The sequence below is a fragment of the Mauremys mutica genome, chromosome 1, assembly GCF_020497125.1.
Source record: "Mauremys mutica isolate MM-2020 ecotype Southern chromosome 1, ASM2049712v1, whole genome shotgun sequence".
Classification (NCBI taxonomy): domain Eukaryota; kingdom Metazoa; phylum Chordata; order Testudines; family Geoemydidae; genus Mauremys; species Mauremys mutica.
In genome coordinates, this window is record NC_059072.1 from 227,812,611 (window position 1) to 227,835,724 (window position 23,114).

The 23,114-nt window shown below is 39.8% G+C and overlaps 1 protein-coding gene across 7 annotated transcripts in view; it reads left to right on the forward strand.

The window, feature by feature from the left end:
* Positions 1-306: 306 nt before the first annotated feature.
* Positions 307-23,114, forward strand: part of AP1S2 (adaptor related protein complex 1 subunit sigma 2) — a 53,746-nt gene continuing 30,938 nt past the window's right edge. For 2 of the 7 annotated variants that reach the window (XM_045024588.1, XM_045024649.1), the window contains exons 1-5: positions 308-511; positions 1,852-2,030; positions 6,349-6,457; positions 7,299-7,436; positions 21,020-21,111. In XM_045024588.1, coding sequence (XP_044880523.1) covers positions 1,852-2,030; positions 6,349-6,457; positions 7,299-7,436; positions 21,020-21,064 — 471 coding nt within the window. In that variant the 5' untranslated portion in view covers positions 308-511 and the 3' untranslated portion in view covers positions 21,065-21,111. Of the gene's footprint in view, positions 512-1,851; positions 2,031-6,348; positions 6,458-7,298; positions 7,437-21,019; positions 21,112-23,114 lie in introns of all 7 variants that reach the window. The other 5 variants (XM_045024822.1, XM_045024342.1, XM_045024429.1 and 2 more) reach the window with 4 other exon arrangements.

A 23,114-nucleotide genomic window follows, 5' to 3' on the forward strand; every position in this document is an offset into this window, starting at 1 on the left:
TTCCGATCTGTATCTCCCTCGGCCACTGGCTCCTGTAAAAAAAAAGCTCCCTGTGTTTGATTTTCTGGTTGGCTGCCGTAATCCTTACTTCGCCCCGATTGTGGTTCTGTCAGGCTGATTGGCTCCTTTCATTACTCCCCGCCCCCTTTGCCGGTGTGCCTGGCCCGCTGATTGGCTGATACAAGGCGACCACACGCGCTGCTTATATGTCCGGCTCGCGGATTGACTGTTCCAACCTATTCCCCGCCCCCCGCCGCCGGGCGCGCGCAGCCCCAGCGCCGCCTGTGTTCGCGGAGCTAATAAAGTTTTGTTGGAAGAAAAGCGGCGCCTCCTCTCGCTCCTGCCCCGCCCTCTCGGAGCCGCTCGCCACACCCGGCCCCTCCCTCCCGGCTCGGGCCCTGGGGCGGTTGTTTCTCGCCCAGCTGCGCGCGCGCCAAGAGCTCGAGCCGGAGCCTCCCGGCGGCTCCCCCGCCCGCCGCCGCCTCTTCCTCCTCCTCCTCCTGCGGGCACGGTAAGCGGCTCCGCGCCGGCCGGGGGAGGGGGGGCTGCTCGGGGAGACTCTCCGGGGTATAGACCCTCCCCCCCCCCCCCCCCCGGCGATACCGGGCTCCGCGCCGCTCCTTCCGCTGCGCAAACGCGTGCGGCCGCCGTGACTTAACGGGACCCCGGGGGGGGGAACCCGGGACTGCGCCCCCCCCCGCCGCTCCGCCGTGTGCGCGACGGTTAAACGGCTGCTCTGCGCCCCGGGGAAGGGACTCCGAGCCCGGAGAGGCGGGGGCGGGATGTCCGGCCGGGGCCAGTGTGTGGCGGCGGCGGCGGCGGCAGCGCTCTGCCCCCGGCGGCTCCCTGGCTGGCGCTGCCCGGCCTCGGGTGGGTTTCCCGGCCGCCGCCCGCGAGGAGCCGGCGGATCCCGAGAATCCTGCCTGCTCTCCCGCCCCGCGGTGCTGGCGAGGCGGCCACCTGCCGGAGCCCTTCGTGGGGGGAGGCAGAGCCGGGTCTGGGCTGAGGACCCTTGGCGGAGCAGACCCGCCTGAAGGGCTAACTGGGGGCGTCGCTGGTGCTCCCGCTCGCTCTTCAAGTGCAGTGGACATTTGAGCCTCCCCCTCCCCCCCCCCGAAAAAAAAAGTGCGCAGGAAAAGGTGCTTAACATAGGTGCTTTCTCAGCCACGATAGTCATATCACTGGGGGGGGGGGACAGCAGCGCTTGGCCACCTCTTCATCTTTATTCCCGTTTCCCCACCTGTGTAATGGGGAAAAGGCTTGGCACCTCCCAGGGAGTTAGGAAACTAAATCCGTGTCTTTAAAGTGCTTTGACTTACTCTGGAATAAATTAATATAGGTGAAAAAAGTATTCTTAATGCAATACCTATAATCCAGTTGGCAGTGAATTTGGGATCAGAAATCATGGGTTTTGGCATTAAGGGACTGAGGGTGCAGCTTCTTAATTTGTCTACAGTAGAACAGCTATGTTGATAACAATGAGTATCAGCAAAAGGTGTGAGTGTACTAGTGCTGAGCATAGTTTATCTGGAAGCATAGACTGTGTGTTCAGCATCTGGTGGTGGTAACCTCCGTTTCTGAAATTCCTGAACACTGTTTCTTTGTCTACATGTTAATCTTGTGCAGCCCACTATTTAACTCATTGTGGACATATCAGCCGTACTTCATTTTTCTAGTGTAGAACATGCCTTAATTAATTAAGACAGTGGTTACACCTTTAAAAATATCTTGTAGATACTTTTCCTACTTTAGAACATTTTTCAACTAATAAAACAAAACTAATTTTAAAATGTTTGCATTTGATACAACTGAAGGACAGATTCAGTACAGTTTTATTTGTTAATTCAACAGATGCAGTTTATGCTGCTTTTTAGTCGTCAGGGGAAGCTGAGACTTCAGAAGTGGTATGTCCCATTGTCTGACAAAGAGAAGAAGAAAATCACGAGGGAACTTGTTCAGACAGTGCTGGCCCGTAAACCAAAAATGTGCAGCTTCCTGGAGTGGAGAGACCTGAAGATTGTCTACAAAAGGTGGTTCTGCCTCATTAAGCTTGTAATTACTAGACATCAAAAAAGATGCAATGAATAGCAAAGAAAATAATGAAAGTGAAATGTTTTCTCCCTTACTGATGATGAAAACAGGCTAGTTTTGAGCTTTTTTTTTTTAAATCTAATTTGGTAACCTAGTAGGAAGCATCCACCTGTAAAGAGCCACTCGTGCGTTTAGAAATGTGCTGAAGAACAGAGGTTAGATTTTCTTAAATTTAAGAAAGAATGATTCTTTCCGGGTCTGTGTTCAGCTGTCTAACTAAAAGGATGAATACAAATATGAAAAATAATGTATGATTTAATGGCTAGTTAGAATGACTAAATTCTATAAATATGTTTACCTCAAGCAGTGGATAACTATAATTTGGTTACAAATTAATTTGGTCTCAAAGGCACCAGATATGAATAAGAAAAGATTTTTGCTGTCTGTACAAAAGTATTTTTTCACTTTGAGAAATCAAGATCAGTTTTCTATGGGTGAAAGTATGGTCTAATTTTCTTAGTCAGAAATCTCTTCATACCTGTTTACTTGCAAAATGCTAAGGTTGTGTAGCAGTAATGGTTTGATTCTGCCAACCTTTTGAATGTAATACAAAACAGCTGTGAAATTGCTTTTCTCCACACATTACTGTAATTGACATTCCAGTGAGATGAAGGAAACAAATGCATCCTACTAAAAGCTAATTTTAATAAAAGGAGTTTAAAAAAAATGCAAGTTAGTTGATGTCAGGGAAAGTAATTTAATTTTTCTTTTGTTTTATGTCCTTGTTTTTCTTCAAGTTTGTGTAGTCATGGTCCTCACACAGCTGAGGGAACACCACTAAAATGACTGGATTTAAGTAGTGATAAAAACCACTTAGTGTGATAGCTATAAGTGCCTTTAGGCTTGGAGAAAGTGCATTCTCCAAAGATAATGTTGCAACCCAGAAGGAATAGGAGCAAGCTCTGGTGGCCCAGCAGTCCAAGAGCAGCCTTGGAAACAATCCTTTATAGTCAGGGAGTTCTGGTGGTCTTTGTCCTGAGCAGGTAACCAAAAGAGAACCAGACAATCTACAGAAACTGACAAACCTTGGCAGGGGTCACAATCTTCCTTAGCAAGAGGTGCTCCATCTTGGTTGCAAGTTTGAGGATGCTACAGAGAATCCTGAGCCAATCCTCTACCAAGGTCTGTCGTCTTCTATCTCATCGTTTGTGGACAGTTTGACTCACATTGGGTAAAAACCATGACTTGTTAATAAAACACAAAACATTTAACATTTTTTAGTTTCGTGTTGCTAGTTCTTCATGTTTTTCTTATTTCATAATCTAAATTGCTGAAATGCATGCTTTATACTTATTTCTTCTAGAACTACCTAATTGTGAGAATTTCAGATACTACAGAGCAAAGTAGTAGGTTCATTTAAATCAAAGCGAATTTTAAGCAATCAGTTTTAATTGTTTTGCCTTTGTACTTCTAAAGAGAGGTTGTTTAACTGATTTGCAAATTAACATGTTTTAAGTATTGTCACTAAATACAGCCTTTACACTAAATTTGGTGCTGCTTTTTGCAAATTTAGGGTATGGCTACACTTGCAGCTGTACAGTGCTTTGAAGTGCGAGTGTGGTCGCGGCACCGGCACTGGGAGAGAGCTCTCCCAGCGCTGCAGGTACTCCACCTCCCCATGAGGATTAGCTTACAGCGCTGGGAGCCGCGCTCCCAGTGCTGGGGCACTGTTTACACTGGCGCTTTACAGTGCTGTAACTTGCTGCGCTCCGGGGGGTGTTTTTTCACATCCCTGAACAAGAAAGTTGTAGCGCTGCAAAGCGCCAGTGTAGCCAAGGCCTGAGGAGGAAACGCTATATCTACACACACTTATTTAAGCAGTTATATAGCTTACATTTATGCAGATGCTTATTTTTTTCATTTTGTATTATGTTAATAAATGAATAATGCGTTTCTTATTTGCAAGATTAATTTTTTACTTATTTGTTTTGAGCTCTTTGGATAGGAACTCAAATGCAATTAAAATGCAAGCAAAATTTTAAAGATTTTAATTAGTAAACTAAAGCTACCTTAAATATGCTGGATACATTAAAAAACAAAAAAATCAAAACCTGCTTAAAAGTAACTGATTTATTAAACAAAGTGTTACCTGCAGTTAGTGAATTGAACTAGTTGTTTCTGTCACTGTGTCCTTCAGGATTTTAGAAATAGCAGATCTCATCCTCTCGCATTTTAGTTTTTATTCATAGTTTGGAAGAGAAAACAAGCTTTACTGCTTTTCAACTTTTGAATTCTTTTAAACTTTGAATTAACTAATCATTGAACTTAAACTAGTTAACCTGAAAATAAATTATTCACTCTGCATCTGCAAAAGAGGCTACTGCTGTCAAAGTTGATTTATTATTTCAACAAACTTGAGTTGCAGGTGTGTTGCCAACTATGTCTACCAGTTCAGTGGTTTGACTTTCTTTAAAACTTTGGCAGTAAACATATACTGCTTAAGTCCCAGGGCCTCATTGACATCCTTTTGTTGTGAGATCAATACAAACTCAAATAAAAATGTGGTGAGCTTATAGCTTGTACCATATATACATCACCCGAAATACCCAATGTACACAAATCAAGAAAGCTGAAATGTTTTGACCAAGGCTATAGCCCTTCATCATGGTTTGTATTGGCAAGACATCCTCTGAATGAAGGGTTCTAAGAGGAAAATATATTTTCACATGTCAGTGAGAAAAAACACAGAAATAAACTCTTGCACATTCTCATCTCCAGAGGACCGCCTCTAGACTTGACAAGAGATTTAGCTTGCCCATCTTAGGGCTTGTTTTGGATATTTTGAGGTCCAAGCTGGAGAACCAGTATGACTGCCTTCAAGGATTGGGGCCTGACGAGGGCATGTCCCTTTGTTTACTCCTTCAGAAGATGACAGATGTGGCCCTTACAGTTGTGGTTGAATCTGGTGTAGGTGCTTGCTGTTCATAGCCTGGATATGGGAGTGTGTTTCTGCAAGAAGTCAGGCTTGCTCCTGTTTTGATTATTGCTGAATGTTTTGAAGGACAATGCTCTCTTCCCAGCCAGCATATCATCATAGGTACCTTTGCCTCCAATTGGTGTTGGGGTTGCAACTTAGAAGCTTTTGTACTTAAATATATTTAAATGTCCCCCTCCAAACTGCATGTTATAGAACTTGAAAATGCATTAACCTAGTAGAAACCCTGCCTGTGTAGAATTTTCAAACTTTAAATTTGCCTTTAAATATGGTTATGAAGGACAAAACCATCTTCTAAGAAAAAGGTCCAGGTGATATAATCTCTTGTATTGTTGAAAAGTAATTTGGTGTATTAAAACAGACTCAAAGTGTTGGGTGTAGTTTTAAAAATCTGTATTTAGTTGTGGACACTGTATTATGACCAAGTGTTATGGAGTGGGAGTTCATTTGTTTTTATTTGTTTTGTTTAGTAACACAAAAGCTGTTTTGTCTGAAACAGGTCAAATTGTTTTTTTAATCATATTTAAGGCCTGTCCTTTTAAGAGCTTATTACTCATTTAACTTGAAATGAAGGTCTGCTATTGTCATGAGATTCAAATTATCCTTGAGCATTGGAAGGGAAACAATTCAGCTTAACATAGCAATAATCAGCTGACATTAAAATGAATGGGGAGAAAGTCATGTGCCTTGAGTAACAGAATAGAAGTATTCAGACAGATTTGCTATGAGTGCTAGTAATTAGAGTAAGCTTCAAACTGTTGTGCTAGAAAAACACAGGTATTTTTCTCTTTCCAGACTGATGTTTTAATTTTAATGTTTTATTTAACGTGTTATTTATAATTTAGATTTTCAGATCTTATCTATTGGATGCTTTCTGTACTCTTTTAAAAAACCAAGTCAATAGAAAGTGATTTACCCAACAACTGTGTATAAAAGACATAATTTGTTTTGTAATGCATTAAAAAATCCTCTGAGTTACTGTTTTTTGTCAAACCTGATTCAATAGAAATAAAGCTAAAAAAAATTGAAAAAGCCTTTTAAATTTTCTAACAAGCTCAGTTTGATGTGAGAGAAGCGAATGGTTAAAAAGGCCATAGAAATTGAAATATTATTTGATCCATGGAGGTGGTCCCTCCCAGTTCTTTTTAAGGAACAGCAGTCATACTATGTGGGCAAGCTTGCAGTGCTGCTGCCTCTAATCTGTTACCTATGAGGATACACAGATCTTTGTTCTCAGTCCTGGAAACTGTCACCTTTCATGAGCACTAATTTAACTGACATGGAGGCTGGTGTTTTTAATAATGATGATGATTTTGTTCCAGATATGCAAGCCTTTACTTCTGCTGTGCTATTGAAGATCAGGACAATGAACTGATAACCCTGGAAATAATTCATCGCTATGTGGAACTACTTGACAAGTATTTTGGCAGTGTAAGTTAGTGACTCTGATTTTGGTTTCAGTTTTTTACAAAATTCCATTATGTATTTTTATTAATATAGTAAGTGCATCATCTTATTGCTTAGTGTACAAGATATTTTTAAAAGTGATATGTTTGCTACTGGACATGAATAGATTATATTTTTATATATATAAAAATAAATAATATGGCAAATCTTGCATCACTTGTTCTGCCAAACCAGCCTGGTAACTAACGTATCTTCACACAACCACCCCCCACCTGACAAGGGTGTTATGTCCTGTTCCCCTCTCTCCCAAGGCTCCTACCCCAATCTACTTTCCTTCAGCTACAATTTCACAAAAAATTCTGTGTAGCCCCCTGCAGCCCCAGGCTAGAGCATACTCAGTGCAGATAGAATCATAGTTACCTATGAAATTCAGGCAAATCTTTACTAGCAGATGTGAATTGTGTTTTTTCAGATGCTTGTGATTTTGACCCAGTTCGGGTGGGTTCTCATGGGGACAGTGAAAGGCACATCCCTGACACACAGGCCTCCCTCCTGACAAATTTCAAGTCCCTGCTCCAAAGCATGGGAGTACCAGAGCTTGTCAGAGAAATGGTCCCCAAAATTTTTTAATATGGGCAAGATGTATTTCTCACTAGTCTCATTCTCAGAAGTGGCGGAACCATTTTGGCTGAACTTCTCCACAAAAAATTCAGCCTTAGGAAAATGCCTGAAGTTAAAATTTTCAGCTCAAACAGTTAGTTTGACAAAGTTATGAGCAAGCGAAAGAAGAATCTAATAGGAAGTGTCGGGCAACCTTAATGAGGCAGTGCTACTCTCCCATCACAACACTTACTCTACTTTTCAGGTGTGTGAACTTGATATCATCTTCAATTTTGAAAAGGCTTATTTTATTCTGGATGAGTTCCTGTTGGGAGGGGAAGTTCAGGAGACCTCCAAGAAAAACGTTCTTAAAGCCATTGAGCAGGCAGATCTGTTACAGGAGGTAAGCAAATGGTACTTCTCCTGCCTAAGCACCAGCATGCTGTGCTCTGGCTAATGAAGGCTCTCACTTTTCTAATATGGTAGAAAGTGCTTTTTAGCATGCTTAGCATGTAATCTCCTGTTAGTTTTTCTGTTTGTGTAGTATATATACTACCATAGTATTATCTTTCACCTGGTTTATTTTTTTCACCTTGTATTCATACACACACATGTAAAGCTTATTTTTATAGCTTTAGATTTATTTAGAGATTGTTCCTATGTTGTATGTGTTTTGCTAGAATTGCAAGCTGCTCTTTTCATGCATATACCTAATATTTATAGATGTTGCTCTTTTTAATTTATCCATATCTCTTCCTTAGATTTATCTTTGTTACACTTTAATCATCTTGATAATTAACACTAGTTTTGTCATTCCTGATGCATGTGTGCTTCTTTACTGTTTCTCACTGCTCAAATCCAGAAGCTAGACTCTCTTCTTTGAGCCTCTTTCAGGTATAGTTAATAACTGTTCTAAAGGCATTATGTCTTAATGTTGTAGTTAATTTATATTAAAATAGAAATGCATTATAGAATAATAGTTAGTCAGTAGTCATAGAAATATATAGAATGAAGTAGAAAAGGCATTCAAAACTTCATCCGTTATTCAGTTATTGAAATAAAAATATTTCCACTGTTCATTTCTGACTTCGGAGAACTGTTAAAGTACGAACTCAGATCTTAAACCCAGAGTTTGGAAAGCAATTTTTTTTAATTGTACTGCAAAATCCCTAGTAATTAAGTAAATTTAATTGTCTCTACCAGCCTATAGTGATGTGTGCTTCACCCCTGTGGTGCCTCCTGTTGGTCGTTGGGAATTAGCTCTTCTCCAGCTGTTGGAGTGCCCTCTGCAGGCCGGTCTTCCACTTTAGTTTGGCCCCCATGTCCCTCCCGGACCTGGTGCCTCGTTGTCTGGGTGCTGCCCTCTGGCCATACACCCCTCAGTCTCAGGGGTTCCCCGTGGAGGGGAGACCCTGATCCTCACCTCAGTCATAGGCTACTACCAGTCACCAATTAGCCCCTGCTCCCTGAGGCAGACTGCAGTATAAGCCACTCATCTTAGGCAAGGTTGGGTCTGGACCTGCTGCTCCTCTTTGGAACCCAGTGCCTCTCCAGGGCCTTGGACAAGTCCCTGCAGCTGTGGAGTTGCCAGCCTGGAGTTCCCCAGCCCTGCTTTAGTCTAGGCACCCTCAGCTTCCCAGCAGCCAGGCCTCTCTCTCTCTCTATCTGAAGGCAGAGAAAGTCTGTCTGTACTTCTGGCCCACTGGCCTTTTTATACAGGCCAGCTGTGGCCTGATTGGGGCGTGGCCACAGCTGTGGCTGTTTCCCCAATCTGCTGAGGTTTGCTGCTTTCCTAGCAGCAGCCCTCTCCCAGGGCTGATTTCAAGCCCTTCAGGGCAGGAGCGGGTGACCACCCCGCTAAACAGCCTCTTTGTATTTCATTTATTTACTAACTATGGTCTCAAGGTTATAACATTGAACTAGCAGTTCAGACCCTGCCAATGATACCTAGTGAGATCTTGGGAAAGTCACTAACTTCTATGTGCACCAGTTTGTGACAGGGATGTACAACTTGCCCAGCTCATGTGCATGTTAAAGTTTAAGGCTTCTAAAATGTTTAGAGGGCACTGGTAGACGATGCTATATACATGCAAAATAGTATTCGAGCTTTGTCCTATGAACATTTTAATGGGTGGTTATTTTGTCTTGTGAGAGAGCTGTTTCTGTTGATCTGTCATGTGAGCATTCCATATTTCTGAGGTTCTCCTTCTGCCATCCTTGCTATTGGCCCAGGAACATCTTATTGCTAAATTATAGGATTGAAAAATCATCCCATCCTTTTTTCTCCACTATTATAGTTTAGTTGCATTTTGTAATCCTATTACTTGAGGTGAAAGTACGAGGATGACATACCAGCTAAGACTCATATTTGTAGATAGAGATGCTAATAAACTGTGTGATGTATCCTTTTTTGGTTTGGGAAGCTTAATTATTCCTGCTTTCAAAGGATGCTCTGAAACCTTCCTCTCATCACTCCTTTATTGTGGTAAGAGGGGAATTTCCTAATGAGGTGGATATTACAGGCCTACTGAAATTTTAGCTGTTTGGTACTCTACTAATGTTATGCCATGCAGAACATGTTCCATGGGGTTTTTCATCTAAAGCTTTTGCTTTCCTAAAATCAAAGAATTGCAGAAGTTACAAATGAGAAAGTGACCTAGTAAATAATTGGTCTCCCTGCAAATGGATGATGTTCCCTACAATGTTAGCATTTTGTTCAGTCTAGTTTTAAAAATTACAAGCAATGAGACTTCCTTTAGGAGGCTGTTTTATTGTATCCTACTGTCAGAAATAATTCCTGATATTCTGCCTAAAATTTACCTTTCATTGCATTCTACTACCCGTAGATTAGTTTGACACTAAAAATAAATAATGCAAAATAAAAAAATTTGCTTTTTAAAAATTTTTTTACAATGGGAAATTGTCTCCTTCCCTCCATTTTATTTTTAAATGTGGACTTTGCTTCTTTGAAACAGTCTCTCCCCCCCCCCCCCCCAAGTCTTCTGATTTCTTTTATGATCTCTGGGTTAACTATTTTCCTGATTGTAACCAATAAGTAACAAAAATCTGCATCCTTTTTGCTTTTTAAGTTTATTTTACCATGTAGTGGTGGAAATTTGAGTTTTTTGTCACTGTTTGATAGATTAATTATGTCAATTAAATATAAAATGGCACTCTTTATATGGCTGCCTTTTTTACTTTGGTGGGAGTTCAGTTTAAGGACTTGAGGATTTTAAAGAAGTTTAGCACAAAATTATATATTTTAGTGTAGGATCTTTCCTTCCATAATAGTTGATGCAAAGTGAGTCCAGAGTCTGACAATGAAGAATACTGAAATGTTGAGTTCGTGTCACCATTGGAGGATCTTTTTATTTCAGTGAATTTCTGTTTCTCTGAGTAGTTCAGAAAAAGTCCACAAGAATAGAATACATTCTTCAATTCTACCAGTCCCAAGTTTTTTCAAACATCAGTATGCTTTTTTCTCCCCAGATCCACTCCTCATATGCACAATATATCACAAAGCTAAAAATTTTCTTTGAGCCCTAAATGGATTGTTACTTGACAGTCATTTAAAAAAAAAATTAAGTACTGTTAATACATTTAATGTATGTATCATTAACTAGTTAGTGTTTCTAATGCATTTTGATGATGACTAGGTCTTCAGAAATGTATATCACACAAAGGAACATCATTTTACAGATCTTAAGTGGGAGGAAGCAATGGCTGTTGTGAGTAATATTAAAAGGAAAACATGCAAAGGCAAGAGTTGTTTGAAGAGTGAATTGGCCTCTTATAGGCTTGTCTGTTTGTATTTCCCTGGCAGTTTTCCAGGATATGCTTTATACTGTAGAGCACCTTTTAGAGTACCATGTACTTAACCTTTCAGTGCTGTTATAGTCGCTTACAAACACTCAAGGCTTGTCTACGCTTAAAATGCTGCAGTTGTGCCTCTGTAGTGCTTCAGTGAAGACAGGAGGGCTTCTCTCATCAGCGTAGGTACTCCACCTCCCTGAGAGGCAGTAGTGAAGTTGATGGGAGATTTCTCCCATCGACTGTTGCTGTGTACACCAGGGGATGGGTCGGTTTAAGTGCATTGCTCGGGTGTGGATTTTTCACACCCAAGAGCGACATAGTTATACTAATGTAATTTCCATCCTCAGTTCAGTTAGCGTTCATCTCACTAATGAACTGATTTTGGAGACTTACATGCTGTGGCTTCATGTGTACTTGATGCTCATTTTTCTTTAGTAGTGTTCTTAACTCCCTTCACACTGATAACGCATTGAGTGTTTTTGTATCTGGTGCTGGCCACTAAAGTTATCAGTGATACACAGCTCACCCTCATCTTTAGAAGAGCTGCAACCCTGACGGTAGTTTGACGTTCTCTGTGTGGAGGTGCAGGGGGGGCACATGGATTTCCATTTGAGAAGAATACATTTTTTTGTCATATTATAGAACTGCAAAATAAAAATGTTCAGGTCTTGATGTGATATTAACCACGTTGCACTGTCGTCATATTTACAGAGCCAGTTTTCCATGCCACTTCCCTCTATTTTTTTCTCAGGTTGGCATTGAAATTAGTACAGTATTCCAGAAGATCTGTAGCAATAGCTAATCTCTGTATGCACTTTTTTCTTGTGTGTGGATATTGCTTTTTTCATTTTATATTTTATCTTTGTTGTTTCCTGATGTAAGCATCAATTCAGCAAAGCATTTAAGCACAATCTTAAGTAAACCCTGGTTTAGCAGAACACTTAAGCATTGTGGTTCACTTCAAGTTAAGGAAGTGTTTAAATGCTTTGCTGAATCAGGGCCTTATTTGATAGTCCACTGGCTGTTTTATTGCAGTTACCAGTCTATTTAGTAACTCAAAACAGTTACTGAGGCATACTTTTGTTAAAAGACAACATTTTGCTTTTGAGGTCATAGCTCAACTGTGGTGACTTTTTTTCTTCCCTAAGCATAAAATGCTATGGTATTTGTGCTTATTTATGTATCTCATACTGAACAGCTGAAAAGTAATTTTACTTTTCCTTATCATATTTTTGTGGCTGAGTAAAGGTCATGTGGCCAATTTCATGATTGTTTACAATTCCAGTTAAAACTGTTAATTGTTTTTAATAATACTTGACATTGTAACAAATAAATAACACAAACAATATAGTTCGTATTGTAGCATGGTGATCACTGGATTTGAGAGACAAGATTGGTAAGCTTACGTCTTTTATTGGACCAACTTCTGTTGGTGGAAGAGACAACAGACCTCTCTTTCAGGTTTGAAAAAGGTTAATTGCCTATTTCATTTTAAAAAGTTTCTTTTGCAATGTGTGTTAACCCCTTATTCTTAACAATCTGTCCCACCTTGTATTTAGCTGTGATACTCTGGTTACCTTTTCCAGACCTGAAGATGAGCTCGTGAAGCTCAAAAGTTGGTCCAATAAAAGATATTGCCTCACCCACCTTGCATTTCTGAGTATAGTACAGAACAATAATAAAGTATCAGTTTTTCACTTAGGAATATAGGAATTCAGTAAGTCAATGATGGCCATTAGTATGAGATACTGTCTCCGACTAATATTGTGCAAACCTACATAATAGTCCCAATACAAGTATAGTTACAGATACTATTATATATATTTAAGAATACATAAAGAATTAATCTCATTAAACAAAACAGTTATCATCAGTGTTTACTAAACAAAGAACATAACTGTTAAAGGCTTGCCAGCTGGGGTGAGATTTTTTTTCTGCTGACTTTTTTTTCTAGTAACCACATTTCAAAATAGTTTTGAAATTTTTTTTTTGTAGGTGAGTTTTTCTTTCACTAAAATTTCCCAAATCTTGTTCTACCCACATATTATCATTGGAGGTTATTTATTCCTCCAGTGGTCTTCAGCAGAACAGTTTGGATATTTCACTGTAAATATTGATGTTTGTGTTCAGTGGAAATTCCAACAGTATGGTCAAAAGGTCTGATGGTAAATCACAATTGGTTACTTTTTGTTTCCATATTTGTATTCATATAATTGTCTAATCCTTTACTAAATATTACTAAAGTATGTGCTTCATTAAAACCAACAATTAGCTGTATTTTTCATCTTTTTAAAATATCTTGCATCCTAATTTCAGTTAGTGACCTCTTCTCCTTGTATATGAGGAAGAATAAGTGTATTTTCAATCTGTTATTCCTCTGTCTACTTTTTTGAAGGTAAATCCCCCCCCTCCCCTTTTTTTTGGTATTAAAAACCTGCTTTCCCGCTGAGAGAGGCAACTTGTGTATAGAAGTGGAGGCTATTTTGGAACCGCCATGAGAATTTACCATCAGAGGAAACTGGAAACTGTCAGTTTGAAAGAGCAGTTATGTAGACTGTAGGATTGGGTATGGTTCTAAAGGCTGTAATATGCCTTTAGTAGTATATAACAGTTGTGCATATAAATAATGCTAGCAATAGCAATTTTTAAAAATAAAAATCCCCAAACATTTAAACCTGTATAAGGGATCTCCACAAGTGGGTGAGAACATAATTTTTCACCATCTCTATTAGAAGACCATCTCTGTAAGCAGCTGTTTTTGTTTGTCCCCCTTGAGTGATTGCTTAAGATAGTTTTACTGTATCCAGGTAAACAGAGGCTGAAAAACTCAACCACTGGTGAGTGGAGCACTTTCAGTGTGAATGTGATGACTTCACATTCAGTTTCTGCAGAATCTGATCTTTCATTTAAAAATGTTTCTAGCCCTTATAGTTATGAACATAATCCTAAAGTATAAACCAATGAAATACCATCGTCCTAACGGTTGTCAGATTTGGTGCTTCTGCAATTGCTCATATTCCACAAAAGCAAAAGAAATAATGAGAATAGCAGAGTCTTGACTAATTAATGCAAGCCTACATATCATGACAGTATTATTGGGAAATGTGTTCTTCATACATAACTCCCACTGACATCAGTGGGAGTTCTGTATGGGACACATCTCACCATCATACATCTAGGCCTCGATCCTTTAGAAAATGTATATATATGCTTAATTTCATGCAAGGATTTCTTTTTATGAACATTTTATTTGTGTATTATAAATTACCGTATATACTCGACCATAAGCCAGTTCATTTATAAGCTGACCCCCCCCAAGATGGATAAGTAAAAATGGAAAATTTTTATGACCTATTCATAAGCCAACCCTATAATTCAGGGGTCAGCAAACTTTGGCTCCCAGGCCATCAGGATAAGCCGTTGGTGGGCTGAGATGGTTTGTGTACCTTAAGCGGCGGCAGGCACAGAGGTAAACCTAAGTAAACAAAGTGTCTCAGTGCACCAGTTGCTTACCCTGATGGGCTGGAACAGCAACTGGTGGGGAAATTTATTTGGGGGGGGGAGAAGCTGGGGGCCAGGGGTGTAACCCCTGTGACCACCTCCCACATGACCTCATCCTTAGCCTGGGACCCCCACACTCTCCCCATCCCATCCCTTCCCACCTTATCTGGGGAGGGCCAGGGGAGGATGTCTCTGGCCTGGCTGGAGCTGCTCCGGCAGGCTGGGCAGCATGGCCACAGCCTGCTCCGGTGGGCTAGACCCGGCGGCATGGCCACAGCATGTTCCACCGGGTGGGCTGGGTGGCACAGCTGCAGTGTGCTCCGGTGGGCCGGACAGTGCGGCCACAGCCTGCTCTGGGGGATGGTGCCGAGCAGCATGGCTGCAGCCTACCAGCCCCGGAGCTGTATTTCCTTCGGAGGCTGGGGGAGAGCAGTGTGGCCAGAAGCAGAGAGATACTGGCCCCCCCTCTTCCCTTCTGGCTCTGCTGGCTGTGGTGCCTCTCCTTGCCCCCTCTGTTTGGGGGAGGGGCTGTGTCCCACCTCTCCCTCTCTATACCCGTTCATAAGCCAACCCCCTTCTCTGGTGCTTCCCTTTTTTACTAAAAAAATTCGGCTTATGAACGAGTATATACGGTAAGCTATATTGTAGGAACATTCGTGGGAATGCAATATTGTGTGTGTCGGGAGGCATTCAGTTAATGAAGTGTCTGAAGATTGGGCAACAATGGGAATCTATATATTGGTTGGGAGAACTTAAAGTCCCAGTGAGATGTAGGTAGTGGTGGTGTTGATTAAGTAGACAGCAGTCTTCCCCTAAACGTAATACTGGACCATTGTCCCAACATGTCAGGAGGTGAAGAATGCAGCTCTGCATTTTGGAGGTGTAGTCTTCAGAATGAGATGTGAAATAAGTCCTGATCAGCTGTACTTGTTGGAGATGCTAAGGCATATTAAGCAACAGTAGAGTTAGCCAGCCAGCCACAGCAGGGCTGTATTATTGCCCCAACCCTTTTTCCATCTATCTTGCCATAATCTTGATTCTTCTTTGTAATTGCCTTTCTTCTGGAATTGGGATTGAGTATCGCATGGATGGTCAGCTCTTCAATCTGTGACGTCTTCATTCTAAAACTAAAGTCACCAGGACTGTTGTTACTGACCTTCAGTATGCTGATGACTGTGCTATCCTCACGCACATTGAGGCTGACTTGCAATCCACCCTAGATTTCTTCTCAGACGCCTATCATAGCTTGGGACTTTCCCTCAACATTAGGAAGAGTAGGTACTCCTCCATCTTGCCCCAAAACAAGTTGCCCCTGTTCTCCCACAAATTGTCATTGGTGGTGAACCCCTGGAAAATGTTGAGCATTTCCCTTACATTGGTGGCCACCTTTTCCAGACAGCCAATCTTGATGTGGAGATTGAACATGGGATCCGTTGTGCCAGCATATCCTTTGGAAAGTTGCTCTGTTGTGTCTTTACTGACAGATCTGTGGATGGAATCTAAGATCCTGGTCTACAATGCAATAGTCATCCCCACTCTTCTTTAGGGAGCGAGACATGGATGACATACCAAAGCCATATTAAGCATCTGGAGTGGTACCAACAGCGCTGCTTTAGGTAGATTCTCTATATTGTATAGGAAGACCATTGTACCAATACCGGCATTCTCTCTGCAGCTAACATCACCAATGTTGAGGCAAAGATTATGAAACATCAACTTTGCTGGTCTGGTCTTGTGTATGGATGGCTGATACTCATCTTCCAAAGCAATTCCTCTTTTCTTACTTAGTCATATTAAGAAGAGACGTGGAGGACAGAGGAAACGCTACAAAGACAGCCTGAAAATATATATTAAGAAGGGAGGCATTGACCCCACTAATTAGGAAGAGCTGTAGTGGTGTTGTATCATACCTCAAGCCTCATCCTGTTTTGAAGAGAATTGCCTTGCTCAAGAGGCTGAGAAACAGCAGAGGAGGAAGGAAAGGGTACGGCATCCAGGCCAGCAGTTGTGTTCTTTCCAAGCAACCACTTGCCACATATGTGGGAAAAACCTGTGAAGCACGAATTGGACTCCTCAGCCATTTTAAGTCTCATTAATGACTTTTCCCCATGGCAGACGTCATCCTAGTATTGAGGGATAGCCAACAAACAAAGAGGTGTTAGCCCTTGTGTCCTGGCCAGATACAGGAAAGATATCTCGTGCCTGTGGAACTGTTTTGAGACATGTTTGGGTCATGAGATTTGGGTTTTATTGTGGCTGTGCCATAGATTTCCTGTGATCTTGAGCAAGACGTTTAATCTCTTTGTGCCTATCTGAGTATACGTTTTGCGAAGATGTATTCATTAATGTTTGTGAGGTGCTCAGATACTATGGTGATAAATGCTGTAGAAAAGCCTATATGTAAATAAAATACTTGGGTACAATTTGGGAAACTACATTCATCCTACTTAACTTTCCCCTGAAGTCTCACTTGCTTTTTTTGCATCTTTTAGTGCAACATGTGGCTGCATCTCAGTGCTAGGGTGGGGGGAGAACTGTATTATTTTTTGTGAGGCACTTGGGAATCCTCTGGGATAGAAGGCTCTGTAGGCTCTAACCGTGAAATAAAACAGCTTTTGCACAGCTTGTTTCTTGAGATTTGGGTAACTTGTTACAAAATATTGAATTCAAAAGCAAAATGCAACAGCTTTAACCCAAATTAAGTCAGTTATTTAAATGTTTGTTTTCAAGCTTATAACTTGAATAGACATAAATTATTATATTCTTTCCTACCCGATTAGTTACTTATGATGGAAGTAAATGTTTATATTTTTAAATATCTGTCCCCCATGGGCCAAAAAGAGTGTGTTAAAACAATGGATATCACTTTTATGAACAATTCATGTTTAGTCAAATTTTGTCATGTGGGTTGAACTAATTGTCGTTCAGTTATACTGTGTGCTGTCATTGGGTTTTACAAAATTTATAAATAAAACACTTCTAAGATAATTTCTTTGGTAACATGGCATGTATGGGATACATGGTAGTGTGGTATCGAGGTTTGATCAGCACTTATTTGCAATGAATTGCAGAAATATAGCCATCCCAAAATTATGCCAATAAAACTTCTAAACCATGCCACGTTATCATATATTCTTCATATGTGTCTGTTTTATAATTACTTAACTCTTCATACTTTATGCTCAGATATAATGCAGTGATTTATAATCTTTATATTCTGTTTTTATATTACCGTATATATTTGTTCATTAGCCCATTCGTTTATAAGCCGACTCCCCCAAGATGGTTACGTAAAAATAGCAAAAACTGTATGACCCTTTCATAAGCTGACCCTATATTTCAGGGGTTGGCAGACTTTGGCTCCCAGCCCGTCAGGGTAAGCCGCTGGCGGATCGGGATGTTTTGTTTACTTGGAGCATCTGCAAGCACAGAGCCCCTCAGCTCCCAGTGTCTGCGGTTTGCCGTTCCCAGCCAATGGGAGCTGCGGGAAATGACGCGCCACTTCCCACAGCTCCCATTGGCTGGGAATGGCGAACCACGGCTACAGGGAGCTGAGGGGCTCCATGCTTGCAGATGCTCCAGGTAAACAAAATGAAAATGTATTAATATTCTATTCAATGATTCCATAGAGTTTAAAATCATCAAATTTTGGTGTAGACCCATTTATAAGCCGACCCCTGCTTTTTGATGCGTCATTTTTTTTTACCAAAAATATTCGGCTTATGAACAAATATATACGGTATTTGTTTTATGATTGGCTGGATGTTTGACTGTTCTGCTTGTAGTTGGATTTGCATAAAACCTTTTTAAAAAGTATATAAATTCACTAATATACTTTCTATTAACTGTTTTTGAGGCTACTGTTAAAATGTCCTAAACATATCATAGAAGGTAGAACTGGCTTTGTGATAAATAAATTACAAAAGTGTACATATTTGCAAACTGTAGGAATATTGGAACATCACCCTATTGGTTAGTATTACTTAAAACAATAGAGATCAAGTTCTGAATTTGTTAGAATAGTGGCAGGCTAAGCTGGTGTTGCTAGGTTAGTGTGGAATCTATATTATAAAAATCAGCTTTTAATGCCACTAACCATGCTTTCTTCATGAACAACCAACAAACTCTTTCTCTTGTCTTTGAAGGAATCGGAACCACGGTAGATGAAAAGCTGCAATGTGAATTTCTCTAAATAGAAAATAAGTTTTTTAGTTAGGAAACATGATTGCAGAGAATTTTCACTTAATGTCTCCTGCAGCAGGTTTTCAGGCAGTTCCATAGATCCCTAAAATCTCCCCATTTCACCAATTCTGCCTCCCCAAAAATTTGTTCAGCTGTGTAACAATACCCCTCCCCCTCTTTTTTTCTTCAATTTTCTTCACATGGAATTGGATAGGAGACTTCAAAATTTAAATGTCTTTTTATGAAGGATGTTATAAAAAGGAGCTGTGTCCTCAAAAGCTTCATATATTTAAAAATAAAAGCAAAATAAATTCTTAATGTCACATATGCCAGCTGGAAAATTTCTTCCTCACTAGTGCTAGATTTAGTTTTCTAGATTAGCTAGCTGTGTTCAAAGTACTACAAGAAATCCCAATGATAATGCTTCCTATTTAGAGGCTCTCAGACTCATTAATACTAATTGGGAGTCCTTACTATCTGATAGCTGTTCAGTAGCCTCTGTGATGTGAGGTCTAGTGAACAGCATCCACATTACAAAACTATTATCTTGAAATTATTATCAACAATCTTTGCAGACATGCCAAGGAATCAGTATCTCTGCAATCTAAACTACCAGTTTATCCCCAGAGATGCTCTATTCCAGAACAAGCTTGAGGCATGCTGTGACACGGCAATGTGAAGAAGCTTGCATTGCCATTGCATGTATCATACTTAGAGGATTTTAGCTATTGGGATTTTTCGTCAATATGCGCAGTAAGTTCACGGAACAATTGGAGAACTCTCTCTGCTTTACAATAAAGCTGCTACTACCAGGGCCAGCTCCAGGCACCAGCGAAGGAAGCAGGTGCTTGGGGCGGCATGTCTGGGTCTTCGGTGGCAATTCGGCGGCGAGTCCCACAGTCCCTCTCTAAGCGAAGGACCCACCGCTGAATTGCCGCAGAAAAATGAAGTGGCGTGGTTGAGCTGCTGCCGAAGTGCCGCTGATCGGGGCTTATCTTTTTTTTTTTTTTTTTCTTTTTTTCCCCCCGCCCCCTCTTCGCCACTTGGGATGGCAAAAAAGCTAGAGCTGGCCCTGGCTACTACATCTTGTCTCTCAAATCCTGTCTTTCCTATTTAGAAACTTTTTTTATAATCTCCATTTCAGTATATTTTATACTTTCCTTGAATCAACACAATGTTGAGGAGAGAGATACATATGTTTCATATGTTCAGAGGCTTTCCAGTTGCATGGAACAGCTTGCTATGTAGTGTTCTCACCCTCTTTGTTCATGATGTGTTTTATGAGGCTTCAAAACACTAAGAAAAATATATATTAACTTAACACTGCATCTGCCCTCAGATTGTGTCCTGTTCTGTGTCTTATACTGTAAATTCCTTATGTTAGGGTCTGTCTTTCTATGTCTTGTACAGTACCAAGCACATTGTTGGTGCCCTTTTAGCAATAGCTTCTATGTCATGTCTGTCTCTACACAAAAGAAGAAATTTTGACCAAGATATAAATTCTAGTGCTGAATTTTAAGGTTCGTAACAAATAATTGTAGAGATTTTTTTAGATGTATGCCAGAGAATCTGTATGATTGACTATAGAAAGATTTTTTTTTAAAATCAGTAATCTAAATAAATTTGATAATCTATTGATATTTGTACTTAATCCATCTGTGTTTAACATTTTGCATATAGTAATGCTACCTGAAAATAATTGCTATGAATTATTACCATACAGAACTCAATTGTTGATAATGGTAACCAGAGGAGAAGTGATGTAAAAATGTGGTTGAGTGAATTTTGTATTAAAATACTTGCTCTAAACTGCAACAGAGAGAGTATGGTAGCTAATAAGTGAACTTATAAGTGATGTAACTTTTGCTTTATACAGGCATAAAACACCAATTTTACTCTAATTACAGAGCAGTATTAATGGTTAAAAAATCAGTTGTCTGTGTGAAATACAACCACAGGGATTAAATATATACACAAAATTGCTGTGGCTTCCTACTGATATTTTATAAAACTTATGGTTATAAGTAGTGAACAGTTGATATTACTGTTCTTGTAAGAAAAAGCTCAGTTGGGTTTCTGGGTGGTGGTTAATTATAAATGTGGGTTCCTAAACAACTTTCAGTAAGCTCCTTTTTTTTTTAAGGTTTAAAACTCCTCTATACTTAAACTTCATGCTTCTGTTTAAAAAATTATCAAAATCAAACCATAGTGAGCTTTTTCTTACAATGCAACTTACTGGGATCCTCAAACAGATGTTCTTCCTCTTTGCTAGTTGCGTTTTTTCTAGCAGTGGACTTTAGTAAATCTAATGAAATTTGTTTTCTTGAAAATCAATAGCAGCTGAAGTACACTAGTGTTATAGGTAACTGATTTTATTTTTTGTGTGGAGTTCAGAATATTTTTTAGTGTATCTAGACAAATCCACCTACAAATAATTCATTAAAGTAGTAACTATGAAATTTTCACTGCTGCTTGATTTTGTGTTTGTAGAGCCAGAATGAAGACTGGGGAGGTTTGTCTGAGGATATCTTATGATTAAGAGCAGTCTAAGGCTTTAGCCCTTTTGACCCCCCTCTAAATTGGTAACTACCAGATTTACCATTTTGGTGGCATGGATTAAATGGGTGCTATGCAGAGACTGTTGCACGTGTAATGAAGTCCTTGCCTGATGAGTAAAGGATATACACAGAAATTATGGGTGATGGGTTTAACCTTCTGCACCATTTGCATGATGGTATTTGGAGAGTGCTTTGGGTGTTCTGTTTTATTTTCATTTTTATACTAACAGCATCAATTTGAAGTGATTTTTTTTGAGCTTTGTTTTGGTGTTGGTAATTAAGTGGGTTAATGGAGTTTAGAGAAGTGGTATACCAAAACTAATTACTAAACAGATGTTTGGCTTTACTTATAAGCAACCCACTTAAACATGTGTTTACTGGAAAATGCGCTCTTATCTCTAGTAGGCAAATGACATGGGGCCCCGTATAGAATGAGTGCTGCTGCAATTGACTGTATATCTAATACTGGGTGATGCTGCATGAGAGAACAAACTTATTTGCATATATAGTGCATTGCAACATATTTTTGTGCAGGCCCCTAAGAGAGGAATGCATTGTGGCAGTGTTACAAAGAAAAGGTAAGACTGTCTTCAAAAAGCGTGCACACAAAAAATGAGTCACTTTGAAGACCTATTAGTCAAGGTCTTACTGTGTAAATCAGTTATATTACATAAATGTAGTTAAATATATCAGCTTTTATTGTGTACAAATGCAACAGGGAATGTTTTATTTCAAGTGTAGTTTCAGATGTATTAAGATTAAGACTTAATTCATTAGACCAGTTGAATGTAAATGTACACAGATTTTGCAAGTAATAAAAGGAAATTTCATCTTTAAGAAAATACATTTTGCAAAGAATGAGTTCAGATGCTTAGCTTGCCTTTTATGATTAGAGTCATAATTCTGGTTTATGTATATGATACATAATTATTTTAATAGTTAAACTTTCTTTATATGATGTCTTTTTTTTTTTTGCCTTTTAAATAAAATTTTGCTTGCTGTTCATTTGATGACTCCTGTGTTGGCATCCAAGAATGCTGGTAAAGTTTTGACCTCAAATGGGCTGGATTGCACTACAAAATGTTATCTTACATGAACATGATTGCCAGCAATTATAGTTTACATGATGCTGAATGCAGTTTAATAGTCAAGGTAGACAAGGACAAAACGTTCAGGTTCATGTCAGCTGACTACAATGCTATTAGTTTGTTCTGGTCTACAGTGACCACTAAATTGCTTTCAAAATCATGTCAGTTAAACACAATTGTTGGCATTTGTGTTTTAACAGTAAAAATCTTGTGGACCTCATAGATTACTTACCTAGATTTAACATTATTAATTACTTTCACTTGGAATTTATTGGGAGGAAGGGAGTCTTTTTACCTTTTTGGAAGTGTGAGGGAGTTCAGTGTTGTAAAGTGTGTGGGAAGAGGGAAGGGTACTTGATAAATTGTGTAGGATGAAGACTTAGGGCACATAAAAACAAAAACTTGGATCAATTCAATAAAATTGATAGGCTGTCATAAATATAAAGGGAAGGGTAACAACCTTCCTGTATACAGTACTATAAAATCCCTCCTGGCCAGAGGCACAAAATCCTTTTACCTGTAAAGGGTTAAGAAGCTCAGGTAACCTAGCTGGCACCTGACCAAAACGACCAATAAGGAGACAAGATACTTTCAAATCTGGGGCGGGGAGCTTTGTTTTGTCTGTTTGTTTGTTCTGTGTGCTTGCAGGAGACAGATCAAGAAAGCAAGCAATCCAACTCATTAGGATTAGTAATACTAACAAGGGAATGCATTATCTTACTTTTATTTTGGCTTGTGATTTTTCTCTGTGCTGAGAGGGAGGTGTATTCCTGGTTTTCTTTTGGTAACTTCAAAGTTTCGCCCAGAGGGAAATCCTCTGTGTTTTGAATCTGACTGCCCTGTGAGATTATCTTCCATTCTAATTTTACAGAGGTGCTTCTTTTAACTATTTTCTTTCTAATAAAGTTCTGTTTTTAATCTGTGGGGTTTTTTTTAGTG